General features: G+C 43.9%; 1 protein-coding gene across 2 annotated transcripts in view; it reads left to right on the plus strand.

The window, feature by feature from the left end:
- ARHGAP17 (Rho GTPase activating protein 17) overlaps positions 1-26,998 on the plus strand; it is a 97,328-nt gene that overhangs the window by 18,394 nt on the left and 51,936 nt on the right. For both annotated transcript variants that reach the window (XM_025370307.1, XM_025370308.1), the window contains exons 2-4: positions 18,013-18,052; positions 19,747-19,851; positions 26,585-26,658. In XM_025370307.1, coding sequence (XP_025226092.1) covers positions 18,013-18,052; positions 19,747-19,851; positions 26,585-26,658 — 219 coding nt within the window. The remainder of the gene's footprint in view (positions 1-18,012; positions 18,053-19,746; positions 19,852-26,584; positions 26,659-26,998) is intronic.

Consider the following 26,998-nt stretch of genomic DNA (forward strand, 5'->3'; position numbering starts at 1 on the left):
GGTGTGTACTGGGCGTCTTGCACCAGTCCGAGTGCTAATGATAGAGAATATGTATCTGGGTGTGTACTGGACGCCTTGCACCAGTCCGAGTGCTAATGATAGAGAATATGTGTCTGGTTGTGTACACTGGGCGCCTTGCACTAGTCCAAGTTGTGTATTGACTTGTTTAATACCTACCAGACCCTGTGAAGTCAGTATAGTGTTATCCCTTTTATAGATGACAAACAGAAGCACAGGGAACTTGAGTAACTTGTGTGACATGATTTCTCCATATTCTAGACAAAGAACAAAAACCATTTTTTTTTTTTTTTTGGTTGTCCCTATGTTGCCCAGGCTTGTCTCCAACTCCTGGCCTCAAGCAATCCTCCTGCCTCAGCCTTCCGAAGTGCTGGGATTACAGGTGTGAGCCACCACGCCAGGAATTTTTAGAGCTTTCTAGGAATCAACACTTTGCTTATATTATCTCTTTCAATCCTTCCAATTCTATAAATTAGATATTCTTAATATCACCATTTTTATGGGAAAGGAAATGGAGACACAGAGATGTTAAGTAATCTGCCCATAGTTACCCAGCTCTTAGGTGGTGAACTGGGCTTTGACTCCCTGCCTACTTGCTCCTAGCCACTTCACCCACCTACTAGGAGCTAGCACTGTGCTTGGGGTAGTGGGAGGGCACCTTCTGAACATGCTTTAGTGGTTGTTTTTCTGTTCTGCTTTCAGAGTTGTGGGTGGCAAAGGAGACGTGCATGCATAAGATATTCTCATTACTAAGAGTGCTTCTGGTGATAAGAAAAGACCAATATCCTGTTGGAGCAATGTCCCGATATGATGAAATGCTAGATTTGCCTGGCAATGCTGGAGAAATTTTTTCCTGAATGCTCCATCCCCTGAAGACTCCCCTCCTGCCATTGGATCAATTGATTTTATAATGTGAGCGTTGGTAAATTCTTGGGAATACAACTATCATAATAACGTGTTATGACACGCAAATTTAACTGTTACTCCACTGGTAAGTTCCTGAAATGATTGATGGTAGGACGATTCTCCAGGGTGGAGAGGGACTTAAGACGTTATGGGAGACATTTTAGTTAAGATGGTTGACTGAAGAAATATTTATTTCCCTCCCCCACAAAAAAAAAATAAAATTCACTGAAATGTTGGGAATGTTTTTTAAGTCTTAGAAGTTAAAAACTATTGTGCTGAAAGCCATTCAGAAGAAAATCCCTGGTGTACTTATTAAGAAATAGGAGGCTTGCACCTGTAGTCCCAGATACTAGAGAGGTTGAAGTGGGAGGATTGCTTGAGCCCAGGAGTTTAAAGCCAACCTGCACCACATAGCAAAAGACCTCAGTCTCTTAAAAAAAAAAGAAGAAGAAGAAGAAGAAAAAGTTGGTCTATAGAGAAGTAAAGTGAGTACAGTTTTATTTGTTCATTCATTGTCCAAGCCTGGTTTTCCTTTCTTTAAATGGACGTAACAGCCTTTCCGAAGATTTTTTTTTTTTTTTTTTACATTTGCTGCCTGGTACTCATTTGAAGGCCCAGAGTTTGGCAGAGTTCCTTTCCGTGTTTTCTGCAGTCCTTCAGTGGGGTTTGCACACCTAATGGCCTAGAATTGGGCTGGCCCTTGGCTTTCCTGCCGAACTTGGTGGTGGATTGCCACTGCCTCCTACTCAGCACAAGGCCCAGATACTGAAAGCTTTCACTTAGTCACTTATGTATTCAGCAAATAAGTTTGCTCATGATCTTCAGCAGATCCTGTGTACCTGAGCTTAAACGGGGTGGGGTTCTCCCCCTGCCACGTCACCTGTGTCTGCTCCTCCCTGCTCTCTCTTCCCTCTCTTCTCCCTGCCCTAGATGCTCTTGTACTATCCAGCCTCCATGTTTCCAATTCATCCAGTAGGTCTCAGAAGCCATCACCAATTTCAGGTTCTCTTTCTGGCATCCCAGGTCTGCATTCAGGGCCCCTCCTGTCATGTCTGTAACCCGCAACAATTTAATGAGCTTCTCTGTGCCTAGGTTTGTAATCTCTAAAATGGGTATGACATGGTTTGGCAGTGTCCCCACTAAAATCTCATCTTGAATTGTAGTTCCCATAACCCCCACGTGTCGTGGAAGGGAGGTAATTTAATTATGGGGTGGTTACCCCTGTGCTATTCTAGTAATACTGAGTGAGTTCTCATGAGATCTCATGGTTTTATAAGGGACTTTTTCCCCTTTTGCTCGGCATTTCTCCTTGCTGATGCCATTTGAAGAAGGATGTGTTTCTTCCCCTTCCTCCATGATTGTAAGTTTCCTGAGGCCTCCCCAGCCCTACGGAACTGAGTCAATTAAATCTCTTTCCTTTGTAAATTACAGAGACTGTGGGTATGTCTTTATTGGCAATGTGAGAACAGACTAATAAGGGTATGATAGTGGTATCAGTCTTGTGGTTGTCTTGAGGATTAGGTGGGTTAATACAAGTAAAGCGTGTATTAGGTGGTTAAGAACAGGGTCCCTGAAGTAATATTGCCCAGATTCAATCAAAGCCTAGCTGGGAAACCTTGGGGAATCACTTAAGTTCCTAGGTGCATCAGTTTCTTCATCTGTAACATGGGGGTAATAATACCCGTAGAATTCAATTCTTGCAAAGCACCTGGAACAGTGCTGAGCATGTGATATGAGCTCAATAAATGTGAGCTGTGGTGAAAGTGACAACTCCCAGGGGACCCCGCACTTCCCTGTTGGAAGTGTCCTTGCACTGGAGTATAATGACTTATTTTCCTCGATAGTCCTTGAGCTCTGTCAGAGCAGGGGCCTGTCTTACTCATGATGGCTCATGGAACGGAACCCGAAAATATTTGTTCAATGACTAACCAAATGACAAGTGAGTGCAAAGTATACATGACACCAGTCTGTGGTTGAATTTGTTGATGGGCTGTGTAGCTCCACTCAGTTAAAGCTTAATTATTCCGAATAGCTTTTTGACAAAACACCTCGTTAAAAAACAATCAGATTTCTGTTTTAAGGTACTTGCAGAGTCCTTTCATCCATCAGGCACAATTTTCTTTGACCTTAGGAAAGGGCAAGTGGAGATTTAGGGTGTTCCCCACCCAGAATCTACCCATCATCCCTCAAAAGCTGCCTCGCCCTGACTTTCCGGGTAACTATTTTTTCTTCATTTTGTGCACCATGCTACGCATGGAACTTTCTGGGCCACATCTGTGACGTGTGCATTGTACAATTCCAGAGGAGCCACTATTATTCAGATTTTCAGCACTAGATGCCTGTTTAAACCATGCAACATTTGTCGTTTTTGGAGTTACAGTCCTACATCTGCAAAGCCCAGTTTGGAAGGTTTCAAAATGTTCCTTCCTTTGCTATTTTGTTGTAGTCTCTTAAAAGTCCTGTGAGAGCGTTGATGCAAATATAAATAAAGTAAGGGGCAGAAAGGTTAAGGGATGTATTTTTAGATGCTATGGTTAGTTTGTGGTGGAGCTTGGACCAGAATGTAGCTTGCAAATTTAAGAGAAACTTAACTTTGGTCCATGGCCTTGAAGGTACTCTTTCTGAAGGTTCAAAGACTGGTTCACATTGTGTAATTCATTTAATGGGTGTCTGCCTGCACACCCACGAAACAGGGATAATAAAAATTGCACTGTATGGGTACACGTTTTTGCCCATTACTTTTTTTTTTTTTGAGACAGAGTCTCACTCTGTCACCTATGCTGGAGTGCAGTGGTGCGATCTTGGCTCATGGCAACCTCTGCCTCCTGGGTTCAAGTGATTCTTCTCCCTCAGCCTCCTGAGTAGCTGAGATTACAGGTGCCTACCACCATGCCCAGGTAATTTTTTTTTTTTTTTGTATTTTAGTAGAAATGGGATTTCACCATGTTGGTCAGGCTAGTTTCGAACTCCTGACCTTAGGTGATCCGCCCACCTCAGCTTCCCAAAGTGCTGGGATTACAGGTGTGAGCCACCATGCCTGGCCATCCATTACTTTTAATGGCAAAAGCCACAATTACTTTTGCACCAACCTATTATAATAATATAGGCAAAAGTGCTTTCATAACAGAAAACAATGTATAAATGCAAAATATTACTATTACTTTTTTTTTTTTAATTTTAGTATTGGAAATTTGGTGTTAAGAAATTCTGTTTTGGCTGGGCACAGTGGCTCATGCCTACAGTGCCAGCACTTTAAGATTTTAGACCTTGTCTCCAAAAAAAGGATTTTAGCTGAGGCAGGAGGATCACTTGAGGCCAGGAGTTTGAGACCAGTGTAGACAACGTAGCGAGAACCTGTCTGTACAAAAAAAATACAAAAATTAGAAGAGTGTGGTGGTACGTGCCTGTAGTCTCAGCTACTTGGGAGGCTGAGACAGGAGGATTGCTGAGCCCAGGAGTTGGAGGCCAAAATGAGTTAAGATCACACCATTGCTTTCCACAGTCTGGGCGACAGTGAGACCCCGTCTCTAAAAAATAATAACAAAAACTTTTTGGATTACATATGTTGTGATCCGCCAATTCCAGTTTCTATGTTTGATTACTTTCTTGAACAGAGAGCACTGTATTTATGAATTTTTCTTGTACCTTTTCCAAGTTGGTAGTTTATAGTCAGATTCTGCTGTACTGTTTCTGTTAAAATAGCTGTGTGTCGGGCCAGGCACAGTGGCTCACGCCTGTAATCCCACTACTTTGGGAGGCCGAGGTCAGGAGATCGAGACCATCCTGGCCAACACGGTGAAACCCCGTCTCTACTAAAAACACAAAAATTAGCCGGTCATGGTGGCAGGCACCTGTAGTCCCAGCTACTCAGGAGGCTGAGGCACAAGAATCTCTTGAACCCAGGAGGCGGAGGTTGCAGTGAACCAAGATCGTGCCACTGTACTCCAGCCTGGTGACAGAGCGAGACTCTGTCTCAAAAAAAAAAAAAAAAAAAAAAAGCTATGTGTCATTGGCCAGGATAACTATTTGGGTTCGGGGTCTGTGTTCTTGTCTCTCCTCTCCATAGCCACAGAGGCCTCCAGTTCTCCCCACTTCCATCCTGTACCCTGCTATTCGACTTTTCATGCTGAAACTCAAACCTGTTGCCATTCCATTACTGAAAAACCATCAGTGGCTCCCTGTTGCCCCCCGCGTTCCATGGCAGGCAAAGCCTTTCTTTGCAGCCACATCTCCACCTCTTGTTCTGTACCCTACTAATTACACACTCCTCCCCAAACCCCTTCTCCCCATGCTCTTTGGTTGTCGTGACTTATCTGAGGTCCACTTGGACTGTTTCCCCGCTGTCCTGGCCGCACAGTTCATCACTCTTCTGTCTGTGCCCCCAAGGTCTCTCATCAAGGATGAGACCTTTTTTTCTCATGAGCTCCTCAAGGGTGGGGACTGTATCATTTCTGTTTCCTTTTTTCTTTCTCAGTTCCTGACATTTAGTGGGAGCTCCATAAATACTGTCTGAATGAACAAAGATCTAAAATCTGAGGCTCTTGGAGTAAGTCCATCCTCGGATAGATGGTTTATACTTGGAGACTTGCTTTCGCTTCTCTGTGGATGCATGCTTAGCTGAGATCCGCTGGTGCAGGTGTTTCTGTAGCCTCCTTAGCAGTGGTGGGAAGCCCAGCAGCTTAAGACGTTAGCTTCTGATGCAGGATTTGCTAACTCTCCACGTACTCTGTCCCTGAGTTCCTGTTTATTGTTTGCCTGTGATTCTCTTTGGTGCCGCCCCACACGGTGTTATCACAACCAACCCTTTGTTTTCATTGAACATCCTGCCCTGCTCCTGCTCTAAGTCTGACTCGCTTTTTGTCTTTGTGTGGTCTAGGCTCGACTGTCACTTCTTCCAGACAGAAGCTAGAACAGCTTGATAAGTTTGGAAAGGTCATTCTTAGATAAGACTTGGGATTTATCTGAAGGTTGTTATTATTTGTTGTAATTTTCAGAACAGCTAACACTCCAGGAACCCTCACTAGGTGCCACCAAACACGTTAAATGAAGTACATAAGATGGTGTCCCTAAACAACCTCTATGGTGGCGGTATCGTTATTATTATTATTATTTTATGGTTATGATTATTCCCATTTCACCATGGAGGAGATGTCGCTTAGTAAGGTGCACCTGTGAACGTCCAGCCTTGGGATTCAAAGTCTGATCTGTTTGACTCCAGAGCCCTAACTCTTAGTTCTGACTGTATCCTGCTTTCTTATCCTTTGCAGGGAGTGAAACTTAGAATCTGGTATCACTCTGTTTCTTATAACTGAGTTTTCTCTGCTTGTGAAGGCCACAGAGTAAAGCCACCTGTGAATCATGCACATCAGCTCATTCCAAAATGCGTTTATGGCCTAGGGCACAGGGACCTTGGAGACTACGGTGCTGCAGTGCGTTATGACCGTTACCCTTCTAGTCTGTCCCACTGCTCACTCTGCCACCTGCCAGCTGTTGCTACCTGAACCTTCTCCTTGCAGTGGTTCTCAGTGCTCTCTTTGTTTGGGAATTGCCTGGTGAGCTTAAAAAAAAAAAGAAAAAAAAAGCCAGGCCCCACCTCCAGAGGTTCTAATTCATTAGTTTTAGTTTGGGGTCCAGGCATCAGTATTATTATTTTTAACAACTTTATGAGGGGGGTGTGTGTATTTGTGTTTGGGCGGGGTGGGGACATGGTCTCACTCTGTTGCCCAGGCGGGAGTGCAGTAGTGTGATCTTGGCTCACTGCAGTCTCCACTTCCCAGGCTCAAATGACCCTCCTACCTAAGCTTCCTAAGTAGCTGGACTACAAGTGCTCACCAGCATGCCCAGCTAATTTAAAAAAAAATTTTTTTTTTTCTTTTGAGACAAGATCTTGCTTTGATGCCCAGGCTGGAGTGCAGTGGCACGATCGTGGCTCACTGAAGTCTTGATCTCCTGGGCTCAAACAGTCCTCCCACTTCAACCTCCCGAGTAGCCGGGACTACAGGTGTGCACCATCACGCCTGGCTAAGTTTTTTATTTTTTGTATAGATGGGGGTGTCCCTACGTTGCCCAGGCTGGTCTTGAACTCCTGGACTCAGGTGATTCTCCCACCTTGGCCTCCCAGAGTGCCGGGATTCCAGGCATGAGCCACTGTGCCTGGTCTATGAGGTATATTTTATAGATCATAAAATTTACCCATTTTCCCCTTTTATTTTTAGTTGGCTGCAATGTTTGTACATATTTATGGGATATAGAGTGATATTCTGATATGTTTACAATGTGTAATGATCAAATTGGCATAATTATCATATCCATCACCTTGAACATTTGTGCCTGAATTGTGAACATTCAAAATCCTTTTCTAGATTTTTGAAAATGCACACTAAGTTATTGTTAGCCATATTCACCCTACAGTGCCATAGAACACTAACACTTATTCCTCCCATCTAGCTATAATTATTTACCCCTATCCATTAACCTCTCCCTATCTCTCCTCCACCCTATGCTTCCCGGCCTCTAATAACCACAATTCTACTCTCTACTTTTATGAGATCATATATTTTTTTGGCTCCCACATATGAATGAGAACATGTGGTATATATCTTTCTGTGTCTGACATATTTCAAAAAATGTCTCATTTTAAGTGTACAACTCAATGATTCATAGTAAATTTACAGAGTTGCATAACCATCACCACAACCCAATTGTAGAACATTTTTGTCACCCCAAATAAGAACCTTTATACTCCTTTACAGTTAATCCCCATTCCCCCCACCTCCACCCTCCCCAAAGCCAACCACTCATCTACTTTCTGCCTCTATAGAGTCCCATTTTCTGGCCATTCCATGTAAGTGGCATCACCTGTATTATTTTCAGAGCCTCCAGGACAGTCATGTGTAGCTCTGGTTAAGAACCACTGTTACCTCCAAGATCTTTTTCTACTACTTTTTTTTTCTACTATTTTTCTGAGTGGCTCTGAAAACTCAATAGGCCCCTGCCAGGGCCGTCTCTTAGATAATCTGTGAGCTAAATGAGTCCTTGTAAGTTGGACTGAGAACTTAATGATCATTTACAACCTGGTTTTTTATGGGGATGAGCTTGTCAAAGTCCAAATGTGCTGACCTAGTTTGGAAGGGAGCCTGCACAACCTGTCTTCAGACGCTGCGTGCCTCCCCAGCAGCCATCAGTCACAGCACTGAGTCAGAGCCAGATGTGGAGGGAGCCCCTGACATTGTGTGGCCTGGCCTTGGGCACTTCTGCTTTAGATATTCTGTGTGGCTTTTTAGCTCCTCCTAGCCCCTGGCTGCCTCACCAGAGCAGTAAACTGGACTCCTCCTGAGCTCCTTTCCCTTAGGCAGTAGCTCTATGTGGTTGTGCTGTCTGCATTGCAATATTTTGCAAAATATTTCTCACATGTTTTTGCCTGCTTAAATAAATTTTAAAATCTCAAACTCAGCTGCCTTCAGGTCCAAGCAAGTACCATGAGTGACTGGAGCAGGCTGGGGAGTGAGGCACTTGGAATGCCCGAGAGGCCATTGAGGTGGTTGATGGCAGAAGGGAGATTTCTTTCAGACTTTGCTATAAGCAAGAATCGGTGGTGGAGCTTTGAGACAGGCCACGTGGTTAGAGCAGGGATAGCAAATAGATTCCATTTCATGTGCCAGAGGGGAAAAAGCCAACTGACCGAACAAAACGCTGCGTGGGTAAGCTTACATGTGCAGGAAAACGATAAACCTCAATTCAATTTAGGGTAAAATGTAACTGTTCATCTTAGTCACTGGAATTCAAATAATATTATCAAGATTAAGTTAAGATTGAGAAGGCTTTTATTGTCATTTAAAGTAAAAATTAAATGTTATAACCCTGTCCTAGAGAAGCTGTAAATACGTGGGCAAAATACCATCATTTGGGGAAATAATTCAGAGTATAGAACTATTAGATCTATTTTTCCCATGTCATTGCCAAAATATTTTCTGTTGAATCATTTCCCCCTGATAAGTATCCTTTTTCTTTTCAGTGTTAGGCATGGGAACAATTTTTTCCCAATAGCATCCCTTTAGAGTTCTGTAAACTCTCTTACGACTTTTAAACTGCTTTGTGGCAGGTATAACAAATTGCTTCATTTTTAAAGTTGCAGAGAGTCCTTTATTTTAAAAATCCAATTAAGTAGATTTTAGATTCCTTCCCAGAAATCTAAGATGACAGCTAATCTAATGAGATAAAACAGTAAAAACTTACTCAGTAGTCCTCCAGCTCACTATGAAATCAAATTATGGCATCCAAACTGGGCTCAGAGGCGCAGGTGGATTTTGTAAACACTTGTAACGGGAGATGACAGTGTTGCACAAAATCACATTCCCAGCAGAATGGAATCCACTGCCTGGCCCTGGGTGGGCTCTGTAGTTTCACTGTGAATACAAATCACGTTGCATGCAGTAGTGTTTGTGTTGTTGCCCTACATACAATATTCAGATCCTTGGTAGATTAGTCAGTCTGTCTTATTCCTCAAAAATGCTTTCCGATATTTCCTGGTAACCAGCATTGAAAATGAGTTTATTAAAAATTCTCTCCATGCCCCATTTTGTTTTTTCATTTTAATTGACATATCAGTCAGTGTGCAAGTGTAAAAGCCAGCAGAACGGTGATCTGTCATGTGAATTTGTAAACCAAAACCCAGCAGCCCTGTGAGCCCAGGAGCCGTGGGAGCCATTGATGTTTGATGTTCGTGTTGGCACCTCGGCCATGTATTTGCCGTCCTTGGGTGGGGAGTGACCTTGGTGGTAGAAAGATGAGCCCCTGCTCTCAAGGCCCCAGGATGACTGAAAGGATTGAAAAGGAGCAATTTGGCAAAGTCTGGAAAAGCCAGCGTCTCTCAACCCCTGAAATGCCAGTTGGGAAAGCACAGAAATCCCCCTTCTGAGTAAGAAGAATTTGGATTTGGGAAGTGATTAAAAAGGATTGAAGTTTCATGGGAAAATGGACTTCACTTGTACATAGATCAGGGGTCAGCAAACTCTGGTCTGTGGGTTAAATGCAGCTGCTGCAGGCTCAGAATGGTTTTGGCATTTTTAAATAGTTGAAAAACATTAAAAGAGGAACAGTAGTTCATGACGTATGACAATTAGGCAAAATTCACATTTCAGTGTCCATAAATAAAGGTTTATTGGGGCACAGCCAGGTCCGTTCATTTATACAATGTCTGTGGCAGCTTTTGTGCTGCAGTGGCAAGCTGAGTCATTACATAGAGACAGTATGGTCTGCAAGCCTGAAATGTTTATTGTTGCTGAACTCTTGGGTAGAGAACTGTGTTTATTTAGGTCTTGTCCTGAAATATGTTTATCAGTAGAGACCAGAAAACAGTGATTAAAATACTTCAGCGTTTTTGAGGAGGTGAGTGGATGAAGGTGCGTAGGTGCAGGGGAGACATAACTTCTGATTTCTTCCTGTCACCAGTGTCACCAGCACTGGGCTGTGCCTCCACATTCGGACTGAATTATCAGAGGCAGCCACCCCTGTTCATTTTGGCAGCTGCTGCTTGCCTATTAGGCAGAGTGTCCAGGAAGAGAAAATACACCTCCAGCCCAGCCTCACCCATCCTCAAAGTGATTCTAAAAAGCCAGCTGTTGAGGTTTGCACCACATCCTGCAAGAGTTACTGATAGAGACCTGGGATTGGCCAGCGTTTTCTGTAAATGGCTGGATAGCAAATATTTTGAGCTCTGCAGGTCATACGGTGATGTCTTTCGCAACAACTCAGTTCTGCTGTTGAGGCTCAGAAGCAGCCGCAGATAGCACACGAACACATGAGCCTGGCTGTGTCCCAGTGAAACTTCTCTAATACACTGAAATGTGAATTTCATAAAATTTTCATGTGTTACTGAAATGTGAATTTCATAAAATTTTCATGTGTTACCAAATACTGTTTTTTTCCAGTCATTTTAAAATAATCAGTCTTCTGAGCTTTCTGGACATAAAATATGGGCAGTGAGCTAGGTTGAGGCTGCAGGTATAGTTTGCTGACCCTTGGTTTAGATAAACTAAGTGTAGGGCTTGCTAGTTAGTCCCTCTGGGTTTGAATCCCACAGTCCCACTTATTAGTGCTGGGGTCCTGGGCAAGTTACCTTTCAAGGCCTCACTTTCCTCATATGTAAAATGGGGGAAATAGTGGTTCCTACCCAACAGGGTTGATGTGAGAATTAGAATAGATGTAGGTGCCAGCCTAGTGTCTGGGCATAGAAAGCACCCAGCAAATGTAGCTGCTACTGTTGTTGGCTATTATGAAGACTCAAGTAGATCCCTGCAGCCTTGGAGGAACCATTTGTGATATGGAGGTTTGATGGTCTTGAGCTGTCTTCAGTCCACAGTTCAATTAGATTGAATATGAGGCTGGAGGGTTTCGTGGTGCTGCCTTGCCTTTGTGCAGTTAAGTAGAACATGGTATATCCACAGAATAGGTTACTGTACAGGCATAAAAGAGGCGGTAGAGTTGTACATGTGTGTTCTGACATGTAAAAATGCCCCTCATGTCTCTCTGCCTACCTGTGTGCGTGTGTGTGTATGTGTGTGCATGTATGTGTGTGTGTGTATGTATGTCCTTTGAAATCACTTCTCAGCCTTGGCACTGTTGACACTTGGACCTGAAGTAGGCAGAATAATGCTCTGCCTTCCCCAAACATGTCCAGGTCCCAGTCTCCAGAATCTCTGAGTGTCTTAGATTACATGGCAAAGGGGGACTAAGTTTGGAGATAGAATTAAAATTTCTAATCAGCAGAAAGGGAGATTAGCCTGGATTAGCCAGGTGGGCCCAGTGTAATCGCAGAGGTCCTTAGCAGTGGAAGAGGGAGGTTGCAGAGTCAGAGGAAGATGTGACTGTGGCAGAGAGGCCCAGAGTGAACCGTACCGGCTTTGACAGTGCAGGAGGAGGACAAGGAACGCGGCCGACTCAAGAAGCTGGAAAGGGCGAGGAAGCAGATACTCCCCTCACGTGTCCAGGAAGGCATTCAGCCCTGCTGCCACCTTGATTGTAGCCCAGGGAGACCTGGTTGGAAGTTCTGACTTGAGAAGTGTGATATAATACACTTGTGTTGTTCAAGCCACTAAGTTTGTGGTGATTTGTTACAGCAGCAATAGGAAACAAATCCAGGGCTGTATCCTTCCTTGTTCATAATTCTTTATATTATTTAGTGTGTGTGGGGGGGTTGCATTTAGGATAGTTAGTGGCATCCTGGCCTCTACCCTACAGATACCCATCATGACAACCACAAATGTCTCTAGACATTGCCAAGTGTCCTCTGGGGACACAGTTGCCTCCAGTTGAGAAGCACTAGTTTAAATTTAGAAAACAAATTGGGAAGGATGTATAACAAATTCGTAACAGTAGTTTCCTCTGGGATATGGGATTGGAGGAATGGCTTTCCCTCCTCTTTTAACATAAAATTTTTAAAACTGTGGATTTCGCCTCCCCCCACCCCCTGTAGACTTTTTTTTTTTTTTTTTGGTTTTCAACTGGTTTTTTTTTTCCATTTTATAAAAAGATTAACCTTGAAAGGTAATATCACATTTCAATTTTAGTCATTATGGATTTTACTGTGGAAGGCAGTTCTATACACCTATGGCTGCTTTTTGACCTAATTTTATTAGATTTTGTTTGACATTGTGAATGTCCTTTTTCCCAAAGATGTGATAGACATCCATTCATTCATTCAGTGTGTATTTCTTAAATGGCAGGCAGGTGCTGAGCTTGGCGCTAGGGAGGAGTGATGACTTCAGAGCTCTGTCTCTGCCCTCATGGAACCTGCTGTCTAGCAGTGAGGACAGTAGTGATCATTGCTTGGAAGACCACAGCCTGCATTGACCGTGTGGACTTGAGCATTCGTGTCCATGGTGTGGGAGTTCCTGGCTCCCATAGTACATGTTTTATGAAGGAAACTTCCAGAAATCCATGATTAGAGATGGAAAATATCAGACCAATTGGAAATTTTCCTTTGACTCTTACCTGGTCTGAGCATTTTCTGTCTTTTTGGTATTCCAGACTGAAAACATTTCTGTTTTCTTCTTGCCTGGCAAGTGAGCTCAGTGAAACATCCTATTAGCCACACTGCAGGGTTGGACATTACCATACCAGGTCAAGGGAAAGTGACCCTATCAAGGCCTGGGCAGCACCGTTGCTTTGAGAATTACAAGGAGAAAATCTGTGCTTTACCAAAAAGCAAATTTAAAATCCTGCCTGGTATAAGCCTTGTTTGAGTGACTAGTGAAATTGCAGAATAGCTTCATAGGAAAAAACAAACCCCAGAGTAAAATGGCGAGTGGGAAGTTCCTTCCTGATTCGTATTGTTTTTCCAGTTGCAGACAGGAAACATTCAAGGGTGTTTTCAAGCCCAGAACACTGGACACAAAGAAGGCTCTGACAAAGCAGAAAAAACCCATATACAAAAAGTTTAGGAACATGGAGCAAAATGTCTGATTCAAAACAATCTCGGTTGGGCGCAGTGGCTGACGCCTAGCACTTTGGGAGGTGGAGGCGGGAGGATGGCTTGAGCTCAGGAGTTTGAGACCAGCCTGGGCAATGCAGTAAGAATCCATCTCTATAAAAAATATTTAAAAAATTACCTGGGCATGATGGTGCACATCTCTCGTCCCAGCTACTAGGAAGGCATGGGAGGATAGCTTGAGCCCAGGGGTTCGAGGCTGCTGTGGGCTGTGATCAGGCCACTGCACTCAGCATGGGTGGAAGAGCAAAACGTTGTCTCAAAAAAAAAAAAAAAAACCCAAAAATCTGGCTGGGCGCGGTGGCTCATGCTTGTAATCCCAGCACTCTGGGTGACCGAGGCAGTCAGATCGCTTGAGCTCAGGAATTTGAGACCAGCCTGGCCAACATAGTGAAATCCTGTCTCTACTAAAAATACAAAAATTAGCTGAGCATGGTGGCTCATGCCTGTAGTCCCAGCTACCTGGTGGGCTGAGGTGGGAGAATCACTAGAGCCCAGGAAGCAGAGATTGCAGTGACCTGAGATTGTGCCGCTGCACTCCAGCCTGGGTGACAGAACGAGACCCTGTCTCAAAAAAAAAATTATACTTATATATATATATATATTTATTTATTTATTTTGATTTATCAAGTATTATTTTTATGATTAGATCACTTTGTCTACTGTTTTTTTTTTTTTTTTTTTTGTCTGTAGGTGTCTTGATGAATTCAGTCTCTTGCCCCCTGCCTTGCTTTAATGAATTACAAAAACTCAACCCAAGATAACATTTCTCAGTAAAAACCAGCACGTTTCTGTGGCTTATGTACATGCCTATTGAATGGGCACCTTGGCCGATAGTGGAATAATTGCTGGACTTTTCATATCTCTGGTAAAGGTGAACACTGCAAAACAGTTCATGATAGGAAGCACCGAGGCTTGGACCAGTCACAGTGATGAGGGAGATCAGGCCATTTGGACCACATTATTGGAAGAGATGGAGACAGTGCCAAGTCCTGAAAATTAAGATGGACAGCCCACAGGCCAGCAAGAGAATCTTTGTGTAAGGGATCCATTCCAGTTTGTGTATTATACTCCATATAATGATGGAGTATAATATGGATTTGTCACTTGAAAGTAATTCTTCCCAATTATAGGTCACTTTTAATAATCTCAGGGAACTCTAGTTGGGTTTTGGATTTTTTTTGTACAATTTTTTTTTCTTTTTTGAGACGGAGTCTCGCTCTGTTGCCCAGTCTGGAGTGCAGTGGCACAATCTCAACTCACTGCACCCTCCGCCTCCCAAGTTTAAGCAATTCTTGTGCCTCAGCCTCCCAGGCAGCTGGGACTACAAGTGTGTGGCACCACATCTGGCTAATTTTTGTATTTTTAGTAGAGATGAGGTTTTGCCATGTTGACCAGGCTGGTCTTGAACTTCTGACCTCAAGTGATCCACCCACCTCGGCCTCCCAAGGTGCTGGGATTATAGGTGTCAGCCACACCGCCCCCCCGCCAGCCTCTACAATTGATTTTAAAAAAAAAACAACTAAGCCTGCAGATCTAAAATTGATTTTATTATTGTAACATATATAGCCTCCATAAACACAGGAAGCATAGGGGAAATTTCTTTGTAAACAGTACATTAACATTTTCATATAATATATTCAGTATAGTTTTCAGCCACCAGACCTTTTCACGTAAAATACCTCTAAAGCAGAGGGTCCAGTTAATTTGAAAAAAAAATGGCTGGAAATATACTGATATTCTTTACGTTTTGGATACTCTGAGGTATGTTTTCAGTTGTGCATTTGTAGAGCTTGACATTGGACCAGTTCTTTAACTTAGGCATGCTTCACTCCTGGCCATATCAAACATGCTACTTAAAAATGTAAGTAACATGCTATTTTTAAAAAACCTCAAAACTGTATTCATGTAGTTTGAAAAGTCAAATAATATAGTAAAGGCTTATCACAAAATATGGTGGGTTCACTCCCTACTCTCTGAGATTTCCCAACTCCAGATGCAACTACTTTGAATTATTAACAGTTTATTGTGACATTTATTCATATTCATAATTATAAGTAATACATATAAACGGTCCTTTGGGTTATCAAATTAGGTATTGTCTGTTGACTTTCTGTTCTGATATATGAGGGTTTACAGCCCTTTCCCTCTGCGTCTGCTCCCCCATCCTTCCAATACGGTTATAATTTTTCATTATATTACTATTTGATGTTTATATTATGTCTAATCAATTATTTGCAGCTGAGCCTACTAGTACTATGACTATCTTTCTGTTTCTAGTCGACTTTTTGTTTTTCCTGAAGTTAATACTTGCCTCGTTTTTATGTTTGCTTTATTTTCTTTGTGGCTGTTGCAGCACTGTGTTCATAACAGTTTAATAACTGCCAAGCTCCTATTTGAATTGTTTGTGGTTGTTTATGTTTTTAATTTCAAGTACCAGTGTGAGGTTACTGAGCAAGAAGTTGGGAAAAGATGCACATGGTTGGTTGTTCTGAGCTGGCTCTAGCATACCCCTGAGCTATTACTAACTCTCCCACATCTGCTTATAACCCACACTGGGATTGTAGAGCAAGTTCTTCTCTTCTTCTGTTATTTTTTAAAAAATAATCTGCTCTGAAAAAGGACATATTTATTCTGATTCTCAGGTCGAATCTCTTCTTTTGAACTTGTGAAAATTTTAGTAGGCCTTGAGACTTTTCTGTGTATACTCATACTTACAGAAGGAAGTCATTTTAGAGTTGAGGGGATTCTGTCAGAGATGTACAGGGCCCTGTCCAGATTTGGGGGTTTTGGCTAGGGAAGAAAGGCAAAAGTTACCCAATCCCTGGTGGCATTCTGCTAAAGGAGGGATGAGGCGTTGGCAAGAGGAATGGGGGCGTCTGATGGTGAAGCGCTAACGATCTCATGCCAGGTGTGTTCTTGCTAGGCTGACTGTCAGGTTTCTTTTTGAGTCTGGTTCTTTGACCTCATGGTCAGCTGGGGCCCTGCTTCCCTTCCCTAACTGGTATGACTACCCGTGTTTGGCTCTTCAGCAATGTCTGGCACTGTGCATGCCAAGCAAGGTCTAGGGTGGCATATGTTGGCCTGCTGCTGGTGGAACCTTTTCATAGAGTTGAGAATTGACTGCGTCTGGAAGCTGGGGCCTTGACTTTATCTCCAGGCCCTGACCCTCTGGCCCTGAGAGGTATTTGAGTCAGGTCAGAATTCCAGTTTCCTGCAGAAACTGGTGAGTGAGCCAGCCACCCTATAGGCATCTCCAGGTTAACTGGGACAGTGCCATGATGACAAGTGTTAGAATCCCCCGTGGCAATGCCCCGTTCTGACTAACGTGCCGTTGCCCTAAGTGGAGACTGGAGGAGCAGCGCACTACGTTCCCTAGCCCACAGTTGGCACTGCTCTGAGCTTAGCAGCGTTTCGAGGTCATTGTAGGGGTCTCATTTACTTTCTGGCTCAAGAGCTTTTCCTTCTCTTGCATTGGTTCCTGGCCAAGATATGCAACCCCCATTCTGAATTTCCGGTTCATTGAGAGCCTTCCCCTGACTCCCTTCACCGTTCAGAACTGAAACATACTTTTTCTTTCTCTTTTAAAAATTTCCTCCATGCCAGGCGCCATGGTTGATACATGTAATCCCAGCACTTTGGGAAGCCAAGGCAGGCGGATTACTTGAGGTCAGGAGTTCGGGACCAGCCTGGCCAACATGGCGAAACCGCGTCTCTTCTAAAAATACAAGAATTAGCTGGGCAAAGTGGTATGCGCCTGTAACTCCAGCTACTTGGGAGGCCAAGGCACGAGAATCGCTTGAATCTGGGAGGTGGAGGTTGCAGTGAGCTGAGATCACACCACTGCAGTCGAGTCTGGGCAACAGAGTGAGACTGTCTCAAAAAAGAATAATAATAACATAAAAATAAAAATTATTATGGTCTGACAATTGAGACTCCACCAGCTTGGAATGCCTCTTCTGATTGCTGGCCACCGTGTTGGTTTAATGGAATGGTGGATGAAATTAGTAGTAGTTCAAAGCATAACAGAGAAAGTTGTGGAAATACTTTGTTTCTTTTAAAAGTAAGGATGGAGAGGGAATTTGAAGGAGGAACTAATTGTTACTGTGTGTGATGGTCTAGACTTGTATCTTTGCGTAACATTTCTGGTTGTGAACTGAAGTTTAAGCTTCTGTAGGACAGTGTTTTCTCAAAGCCTTGTCTAGAGACCTCCTGCACTGGAATTCTGAGCAAGGATTGGCTGTTAAAAATGCAGGGTCTATTGAATCAGAATAGAATCTCCAGAGGGACCTGGGAAATGGCATTTTATGTCAGCGCCTCCTGCGCTTGGTGATTCTGTACCTGCTCAAGTTGGGGAAGCACTACTCAGGATCGTTTGTTCTTGTTTTGGGCTGCTGTTCCCCACAAAGTTTGTTTAGTTATTTTTCTTTGGTTTTGCTTAAATTGCTGTCTGATGTAAAAATGGGTAAAATGCCCCCGCCAACCCTTCTAAATTCATTTCTGCCTGTTTTGCTTTAAACTCCAGGCTAATAATTATGGAATTTTAGGAGTTGCCTTTCACTTTTGGATTTCTAACTCTGAACTTTTAATTTTTCCCACAGAGCTGAGAAAACAGAAGTCCTCAGTGAAGATCTATTACAGGTAACAAAATATAGTCTCCTTTAAATGATCTGTTTAAAGAATGGAAAAAAATTCCTGTGTGAGAATTGAGGCTTGTGGGCTTTTTTTTTTTTTTTTTTTTTTTTTAACCAGAAGCAGAATAAAATTAATTAGTGTGATTTTGAGCAGGAAAGAAAATCAGTTTGGTTGCATGATGATGAAAAGGGGATCTGAAACCCAGCTACCTGGGTTTGAGTCTCAGGTCTGCCCCTGGTTAGCTTTGTGGCTTCAGGGATTTACTGAACTTTCCTGTGCCTCAGTTTCCACTTCTCTAAACTGAGGGAAAGGCTGTATCCACCTCACAGGTTGTTAGGAGGGTTTAATGAGTTAAGCAGGAACAGCACTGGGAACGGAGCCTGGCATGTGGTAAGTGCTAGGTATTAGTGATCTGTTGTTGTTATTACCGCCAGTGCAAGCCACAGACACTGTTTCTGACGTGAAACATCCCTTGATTTGCCCTGTGTTCTCCTGCCTCTTTTTTCCCATCTCTGTTAGAGCAGTTGTGTGGCATTTCCCCAGGGGGCTGTGCGTCCCAGCGGGGCAGAACCAGCATTTATTTGCTGTTGTTTCTTGAATACCTTGCATAGGGACTCAATAGACATGGGTCTTCTCAACAGATATTAAATGAGCACCTTCTGTTTCTGTGAAAGATAAGGCACTGGGAGAAATCAGTGAACAAAACAGATCAAGGCTTCTGTCCTCGTGGAGTTTACATTCTAGTGGAAATTGGAATCGAAATTAAATTACGGAATTACTTTGCTCATTTTTTGCTTTGTTCATTTTGCTTTTCTCTGGTGGCAAATGAATGTGCATTAGTTTTCTAATGTTTGAAAATCTGGCCACTGCAAGATTTGGGAAAGGTAATGTGGAATCTGCTCCTAAATGTCCCCTTGCCCGCCAGCCCTGAGTCCTGGGCTATGGGCTTGGATCTGAAGAAACGCTGCTCTTTTGAGAAAGAGGCACAAGCCATCTCAGTGCGTAAAATGGTTTGGGGTCAAAATGTGTTCTGTTTTGAATTGTTGATTTATCTTTAAAATAGAAAGCATCCCAAAGGGCCTGCTCTCATTCTTCATGAGTCATCAGAATACACATTTTTGGCATTCCTTCCTGTAAAAAGCAGCTCTCTTGGCCATAAACAGCCATATTCTAGCAATAGTATTTTGGGAAGCTGCTTATGATGCGTGGGTTCCCTAAGCTGACTGCCCATTCTGCTTTAGAGGTTTATTTAAAACACACACACACACACACACACACACACACACACACGCACGCACGCACACACACACCCACCCAAACCCAATAAGGAAAAATTTTGAAAACACAGATCTTACAGTTAAATTGTGGAACATTTATTTTGCTTCTTCTGTCTGATGTACATTGTGTGGAAGACTCTGTTGCCATGAGCTGGAGAGAGCTCTTTGGCATCCCTGTGTTTTTTTCCACTTGTCAGTGGGTCTGGGCCTGGATCATTCATTCGCATCTCTGCCTGGTCTGACCTGGTGCTTTTCTGGTGCTGTAGTGTGTAAGCTGACTGGCACCACTCAGTGCGACAGCAAGGTGCAGCCAAGATCATCCCTTTTCCCTGCACATAGATTCAGCCGTGCTTTTCCTACCAGCATGCAGACACCACAAAAGGAAGAGGATGAATGTGTTCTCTTTTGTCTCTGCCTTGTCAGATTGAGCGACGCCTGGACACGGTGCGGTCAGTATGCCACCATTCCCATAAGCGCTTGGTGGCATGTTTCCAGGGCCAGCATGGCACCGATGCCGAGAAGAGACACGTGAGTATCAGATGTGACTCAGACCCACAGTTCCTGCATCTCTCTGAGGCTTTTCAACCCCGGGATTGGTTGGTTGTCCTAAGTGGCATCAGTGGATTGGCCTTTGGTGACTTCTATCACCAAGCACGCTCGTGACGACTGCATGACCATAGCATTCTTTTGTGTTTAAGACATCGCTGGGCTGGAAGCACTCCTTACACGGAATCTTCTCCAGGTGCTTTTGAAGGCTCCACGATCATGTGTCATTGATAAGAGAATGGCTGTGTCGGTTATGCATCTTCTGCTGACAGAAAGCGGAAAGCCTGTCTTAAATAGACGTTGAAGTAGAAGTAATGTATTGGTTTGCTAACTGAAAAGTCCAGAGGTTGGGATGGACTTGAGGTCAGGCTTCATGTAACATTTCAGTAATGTGATGAAAAACCCAGTTTCCTTCCTCCTCTCTCCTCTGCCCTCAGTGTCTGCTTTGTCCCTGAACAGGCACCCTCATGATGGCAAGTTGGCTGCTGGCAGCTGCTATGGCTACTTGTTCCTTGAGTGTGGCCAGTGGGAGAGCCTCTTTCCCAGTAGTTCCCCTCCTCTCCCCTCCCGCCTCTTTTTCTTTCTTTTTTTTTTAATCTTTTCTTTTTGCTTCCCTTCCCCTTTCCCCTTTCCCTTCCCTTCTCCTCTTTTCTTTCCTGGTGGGGTCTCACTCCATGACCCAGGCTCTAGTGCGGTAGTACAGTCATAGCTCACTGCAGCCTCAAACTCCTGGGCTCAAGAGATCCTCCCGCTTCAGTCTCCCAAGCGGCTGAGACCACAGTACACACCACCATGCCTGGCTAATTTTTTGAACTTTTTCGTAGAGATTGGGATCTCGCTTTGTTACCCAGGCTGATGTAGAACTCCTGGCCTCAAGCAGTCCTCCGACCTCGGCCTTCCAAAGTGCTGGAATTACAGGCGTGAGCCACCCATACCTGGCCCCAGTAGTTTTTCTTGATGGAGTGAGAAAGCTGCTTTTTCCAAACTCTTGGCAGATTGAAAGCGCTTTCCATTGCATTGATTTGTATAGAGTTACAGTCCCCATTTTTGACTGTTCTGTTCCACCCTAGTTGCCATGGAGAGGGGGTGAGGAGATGGGATGTGCTGATTGGTTTAAGGTTGTTGGGCCCAGGCCTAGAGCATGGGCTATGGTCTTACCTCTAGCTCATAGACTTTATCAAGGCCAGTGTAGATCCCTGAGAAGAATCAGGATACTAGTATAGAGAGGAAGAGGGATGGACTCTAGGAGACCCCTCCAGTGTCTGTTCAGGGTCCACTTGTTCAGAGCATTCAGTTCCTAGGTAGAGCCAGTGGAGCACAGCAACCTTTGTTCATGAGGGAGTTCCATCCTTGCTTTTACAAGTTCCCAGCTTATGAGCGTGCAGTAAACCTTAGAGCCCATGCAACATTGAAGTGACAGTTTCGGTGACACACAGGGAGGCTATGATTTGCTATATTGTCACCAGGTGTCTCAAAAGTGAGCACTATTAATAGTATGCAGATGATCTGTGTTACCCTTTTATGTTTCCTACAGACTTTTATGGGGCACCGTGGCAGCAGGGTTATTCCACTCTTGCACAACAGTGAGGATTCTGCAATCATGTCTGTCACAGGAATGGAAGTTTGCATACACCTATGCTTCCACACTTGCCGCAAAGCTCCGTCCCTCAGAACCAGACCCGGCCTACTGGTTCTGCTTCTTGCAGCTCGTTGTCCTTGTCTTGCCGCCTTCTGCTCTGCTCACCCTTTTCACATTGTTTCCTTAGGTTCTCTGCTTCTCTTCCTTATTCTCCAAGTCATATTCTCTGGGTCACCTCCTCTGTTCTTATGGCTTCTAACTGATGTGTTTATGCCAGTGACTTCTAAGCCATTTTCAACCAAGCAAAAAACTTACTCTCTTAGATGTCTGTATTCTAGCATGCATGATCAGTTCTTCCTTCTGTGTTGACTCTCTGAATTCCATCCACCCTTTTATGCAGGCTGGAAACTGGGGGGCTTTCTTATATTCCCTGTTATTTTTAATTTTTTTTATTTTTATTTTTTTCAAGACAAGGTCTCACTCTGTTGTCCATGCTGGAGTGTAGTGGCATGATCCTGGCCCACTGCAACATCAACCTCCTGGGCTCAAGCCATCCTCCCACCTCAACCTTTAAGTAGCTGGGACTACAGGCTCGTGCCACTAAGCCTGGCTAATTGTGTTTGTTTTTTTGTTTTTTTGTTTTTTTCATAGTAGAGATGAGGTCTCATCTGTTGCCCAGGCTGGTCTTGAATTCCTAGGCTCAAACAATTCTCCCGCCTTGGCCTCCCAAAGTGTTGGGATTACAGGCATGAGCTACTGTGCTGGGCCTCGCTTTTATTTTATCCTCCAAACCCCATAACTGCCTGATTAGCAAGTCCTTTGATTTCTCTCTGTGAATATTTTAAATTGCTCACCTCCACTCCATCTCTACCACCTTGGCCTTAATGTAAGACCTGACTCCCTCTCACCTGGACTGTTGTAGTCATCTCCTGAGCTACATTTCCTGTCTATAATTTCCTTTCCAGTCTGTCTTCAACCCAATCACCAGAGTCAATTTCCTGAAATACAAATCAATCTTATCATCCTCCTGCCTAAAAAAAAGAATCTTGGCTTAGTGGTTCTTAACAGGGACCAGAATTATACCCCTGGGGGCATATGGAAATGTGTAGAGACAGTTTCGATCATCAAAGGGACTGGCAGACACCACTGACGTTTGGAGGGTGAACCAGGATGCTAAACTTTTTTTGTTTGTTTGTTTGTTTTTGAGGCGGAATCTTGCTCTGTCGCCCAGGCTGGAGTGCAGTGGCGCGATTCCGGCTCACTGCAACCTCCACCACCCGGTTCAAATGATTCTCCTGCCTCAGCCTCCTGAGTAGCTGGGACTACAGGTGCACGCCACCAAGCCTGGCTAATTTTTGTATTTTTAGTAGAGACAGGATTTCACCATGTTGACCAGGCTGGTTTCCAACTCCTGACCTCAAGTGATCCTCCCTCCTCGGCTTCCCAAAGTGCTGGGATTACAGGTGTGAGCTTCCGCGCCTGGCCAAGATGCTAAATGTTTTGTAATGCCTGGTGAAATAGTTCCACACAGGAAGTATCTTAATGCTAGAAGTGCCTCTTCTGAGGGACGCTGGCTGGTTCCCATTGCCTGGGATAAAGTCCACACTCTTTAGATGGCTTAAGCCCTTTCTCAGCTGATTCCATTTCTCCTTATCAGCTTCACTGTCTCCTACTTCCTCCCATTCACACTCTGTGTCAGCCACATAACACTCACCAGTCCCCAAATATGTCACTGTCCCTCACAGTTCTATCTAGTTCCTGTTGTCTTCCTTGAGACACAGTCCAAGTGTCACATATATTCAGTAGAAACAAATATTTATCAATCACCTACTGTGTACAAGTGCTGGAGATATAAAATGAATGAAATGTAAGTTTTCATGGTCTTGTGGGGGAGATGCATACAAATGGATCACTATAAAACAAGATACTCAATAAAACATGCACAGGGTGTTATGGGGGGCCCAGGATGGGTACCAGAGGAAGAGGGAGGTAGTCAAGTGAGGCTTCCTGGAGGAGGTGGTGTCTGCCCTATAAAGGAGGGAAATTAGTGGCAGGTGGTGGGAATATTCCAGGCCCCTGGGGCAAAAGTGCTTGGTCCTCATTTCTGAAACTTAATGCTTTAGCTTTCCTTTTCCAACGTCAAATGAAAGTACCAAAGACAGGGTTTTGAGGATGCCTACACTTTGCACTTGGGAAGAGGAGTTACCACAACAATGGTGAGAGAAGACTGATATGGAGAAAATTGTAGCAGTCTCCAGGGCTCTAGAAAACATAGGAGGAGCCTCCCAAAGGCCTCATCACGTGCTCCCTGCATGGGAAGAGGCAAGAATGGAAGGAAAGAGACATGGGGCAGGTGACCTTCTCAGTCCAGCCACCATTGACATGGTACAACTCTCATGGGTCACATAGGGTAGACTATTAGATTAGAGAATTATTTCTTTTTGTGCGATTGGCATGCGTTTTACAAATTAAGTCTTTAGAGCTTTTAAAATTCATCCCTGGACAGGCATGGTGCTGCACTCCTGTAATCCCAGCACTTTGGGAGGCCAAGGCAGGCGGATTGCTTGAGCTCAGGAGTTCAATACCAGCCTATGCAACATGGCACAACCCCATCTCTCTAAAAAATAAAAAATTAGCCATACATGATGGCACATGCCTGTAGTCCCAGCTACTCAGGAGGCTGAGGTGGCAGGATGACTTGAGCCCCAGAAGTGGAGGTTGCAGTGAGCTGAGATCACATCACTGGCCTCCAGCCTGGGCAACAGTGCCAGACCCTGTCTCAATAATTAATTATTTAATTAATTAATTCATCCCTGATGATAGAAAGCTCTTCACCTCTAGGAAGCACAGAGCCCTCCCTGTGGAGGAGTTCAGTGTTGATACTTGATTAATGAACCCATATGTTAAGCAGAGTTTCCTTGTTTATGTACATAGGAAACAAGATTGTTGTGGCTTTGGGGCCAGGTTGGGGAAACCACAGACTATTTACAGCTGCCATCTTGAGTGATACTTGTCAAAATAGACTTCTCTATTATTTTTTTCCCACAGACTCCTAAAGTTCCAGAGTTGCACAGTATATTTGTTTTAATTATTGCATTGATCTTTAGTAGGTATTTAACCTCCTTTAGAAAGGCAGCATAACCAGAAGGTAGGAGTTATCCCCTGTTATTCTCATATCTTCCTTGTCCAGAGCTGGGGCAGCTGGGAATAGTCTCCTTGTAGCACAGATGGAGCCCATTATTTATTTATTTGAAAATAATTTTGTGGGAAGCCGAGGTGGGAGGATTGCTTGAGACCAGGAGTTTGAGACCAGCCTGAGCAACATGGTGAGACCTTGTCTCTATAAAAAATTAAAATGAAAAAATCAATAGTTTGGGGAGAGGGGAAATGGGTAAATGCCTTTGTTGATTTTTAAATTTCAGTTTACTGTTTTAAATAGGTTCTACATTTATATGGTCAAAATTCAGCATATACAAAAGAACTTACAGTAAGGTGCCTCCCAGCCCATTTCCCCAGGCACCCACTTCCCTCCTCCAGAGCCACTGCTCTTAGTAGCTTGTTGTATAGCCTTGCAGAGATGGTCTGTCCAGTACAAGCCAGTACATATCGATTGTATCAGATGGAGCCCTTTGGAGGCAGAAGAGTCAGGTGACATACCAGCAGTGGACCCTGTGTTTTTAACATGAATGTCCTTTCTACTGGGCAGGTGAAATTACTTGGGTTGCTGCAGAATTGAAAGCATTTCTTGTTAGCAGATTATGACGTTATAACCAGCCCGCTTGTACTTGCCAGGCTTCTTCTGAGATAAGCCATTGGCCCATAGGGAAGACACTGAACAGAGGCTGGGGCCATCAGCACTCAGGTCTGACTCCTGCCTCTCTCTGGGGTGCCTGGCCAGACCACTTGACCTCCTTCGGCTTCGGGTTCCTTGACTGTACGATTAGAACATTAGATCAGGTGATTCTGTGGTCATTGCCAGCTGAAAAACAAATCTCTCGTAGGAAAATGAGTGACTTTGTATTCAAAAACTGTTTGGATATTTAGCTAGAAGTTTTTAGTATTTAAGTAAAGCTACATTTTAGAATGATAGCCAAATTAAGAGCCAGTTTAGAATGGGTGCGGTGGTTCACGCCTGCAATCTCAGCACTTTGGGAGGCCGAGGAGGGCAGATCACTTGAGGTGAAGAGTTTGAGACCAGCCTGGCCAACATGGCAAAACCCTGTTTCTACTACAAGTACAAAAATTAGTTGGGTGTGGTGGCACACGCCTATAATCACAGCATGGGAGGCTGAGGCACGAGAATCACTTGAACCTGGGAGGCAGAGGTTGCAACGAGCCGAGATTGCCCCACTACGCTGTACCCTGGGTGACAGAGCAAGACTGCCTCAAAAAAAAAAAAAAGAAAAAAAAAGCCAGTTTAAGAATGAGTGTTGTAGCAAAAGCTTTTGAAATTGAGCACTTTATTGCATTTACCTATCAGGATAACCATTTAGAAAGCAAGGTCTATTTCTCTCTCATGTCCCTAGTGCCTTGAACATAGTGTGCTTTGATTCATTAATAATAATAGAAACAGGCTGGGTGTGGTGGTTCATGCCTGTAATCCCAACACTTTGGGAGGCTGAGGCACGCAGATCGCTTGAGCTCAGGAGTTCGAGATCAGCCTGGTCAGGATACCCCATTTCTACCCAAAATACAAAAATTAGCTGGGCATGGTGACGCAGGCCTGTAATCCCACCTACTTCGGTGGCTAAGGCAGAAGAGTTGCTTGAACCTGGAAGGTGGAGGATCATGCCACCACATTGTAGCCTGGGCGACAGACTGAGACCCTGTCTCAAAAAAGCAAACAAAAATAATAATAAGCAGAAGAACAGCAACAGCAATAATAATAACAGCTAATGTTTACTGAATACTTACAATGTGTTAGGTACTTGATACATTTTCTTTAGTCAAACTGAAACAGAGAGATCATCATACAACTAATACCTGTGAGACCAGAACCTGAACTCAGACAGGCTGTCTCCCACCTGTGTAATTTGCCTGGAAGGAGAAATTAATGAATAATGTTCTGAAAAAGATCATTGAGAATGGGTATCAAATAATAATGAGAAAAAACACACACTGTCTTCTGTCTTCCAGAAAAAACTGCCTCTGACAGCTCTCGCTCAGAATATGCAAGAAGCATCAACTCAGCTGGAAGACTCTCTCCTGGGGTAAGAGTTGCTGCCTTCAGAGTGCCAAGCGCCATGTGAGTTGGTGGAAGTGGCTGAGCCAGGTGGTGTGTGTAGGAGTGTAGGACCTGTGAGAGGAACTGTGAGCATTGATGGCATGGCTCATCTGCTAGGAGACCGGCTCAGACTCCTTGGGAGAAAGTGGGGTCAAGGCCGCTGGGTTGCTGGAGAATCTTTCTTTTAGTAGGTGTCAGGCTGGAGTTGGATGGCAGAAAGGGCCATTAACAAAAAAGCAACTGATAGGATCAGTGCCTATTCTCCTAATCTTGGACAGAAAGAACCTGGTCCCTTCTGTGTTCCAGGTGTTAGCTCAGATTTAGAA

This window comes from Theropithecus gelada, chromosome 20, assembly GCF_003255815.1.
Source record: "Theropithecus gelada isolate Dixy chromosome 20, Tgel_1.0, whole genome shotgun sequence".
NCBI lineage: Eukaryota > Metazoa > Chordata > Mammalia > Primates > Cercopithecidae > Theropithecus > Theropithecus gelada.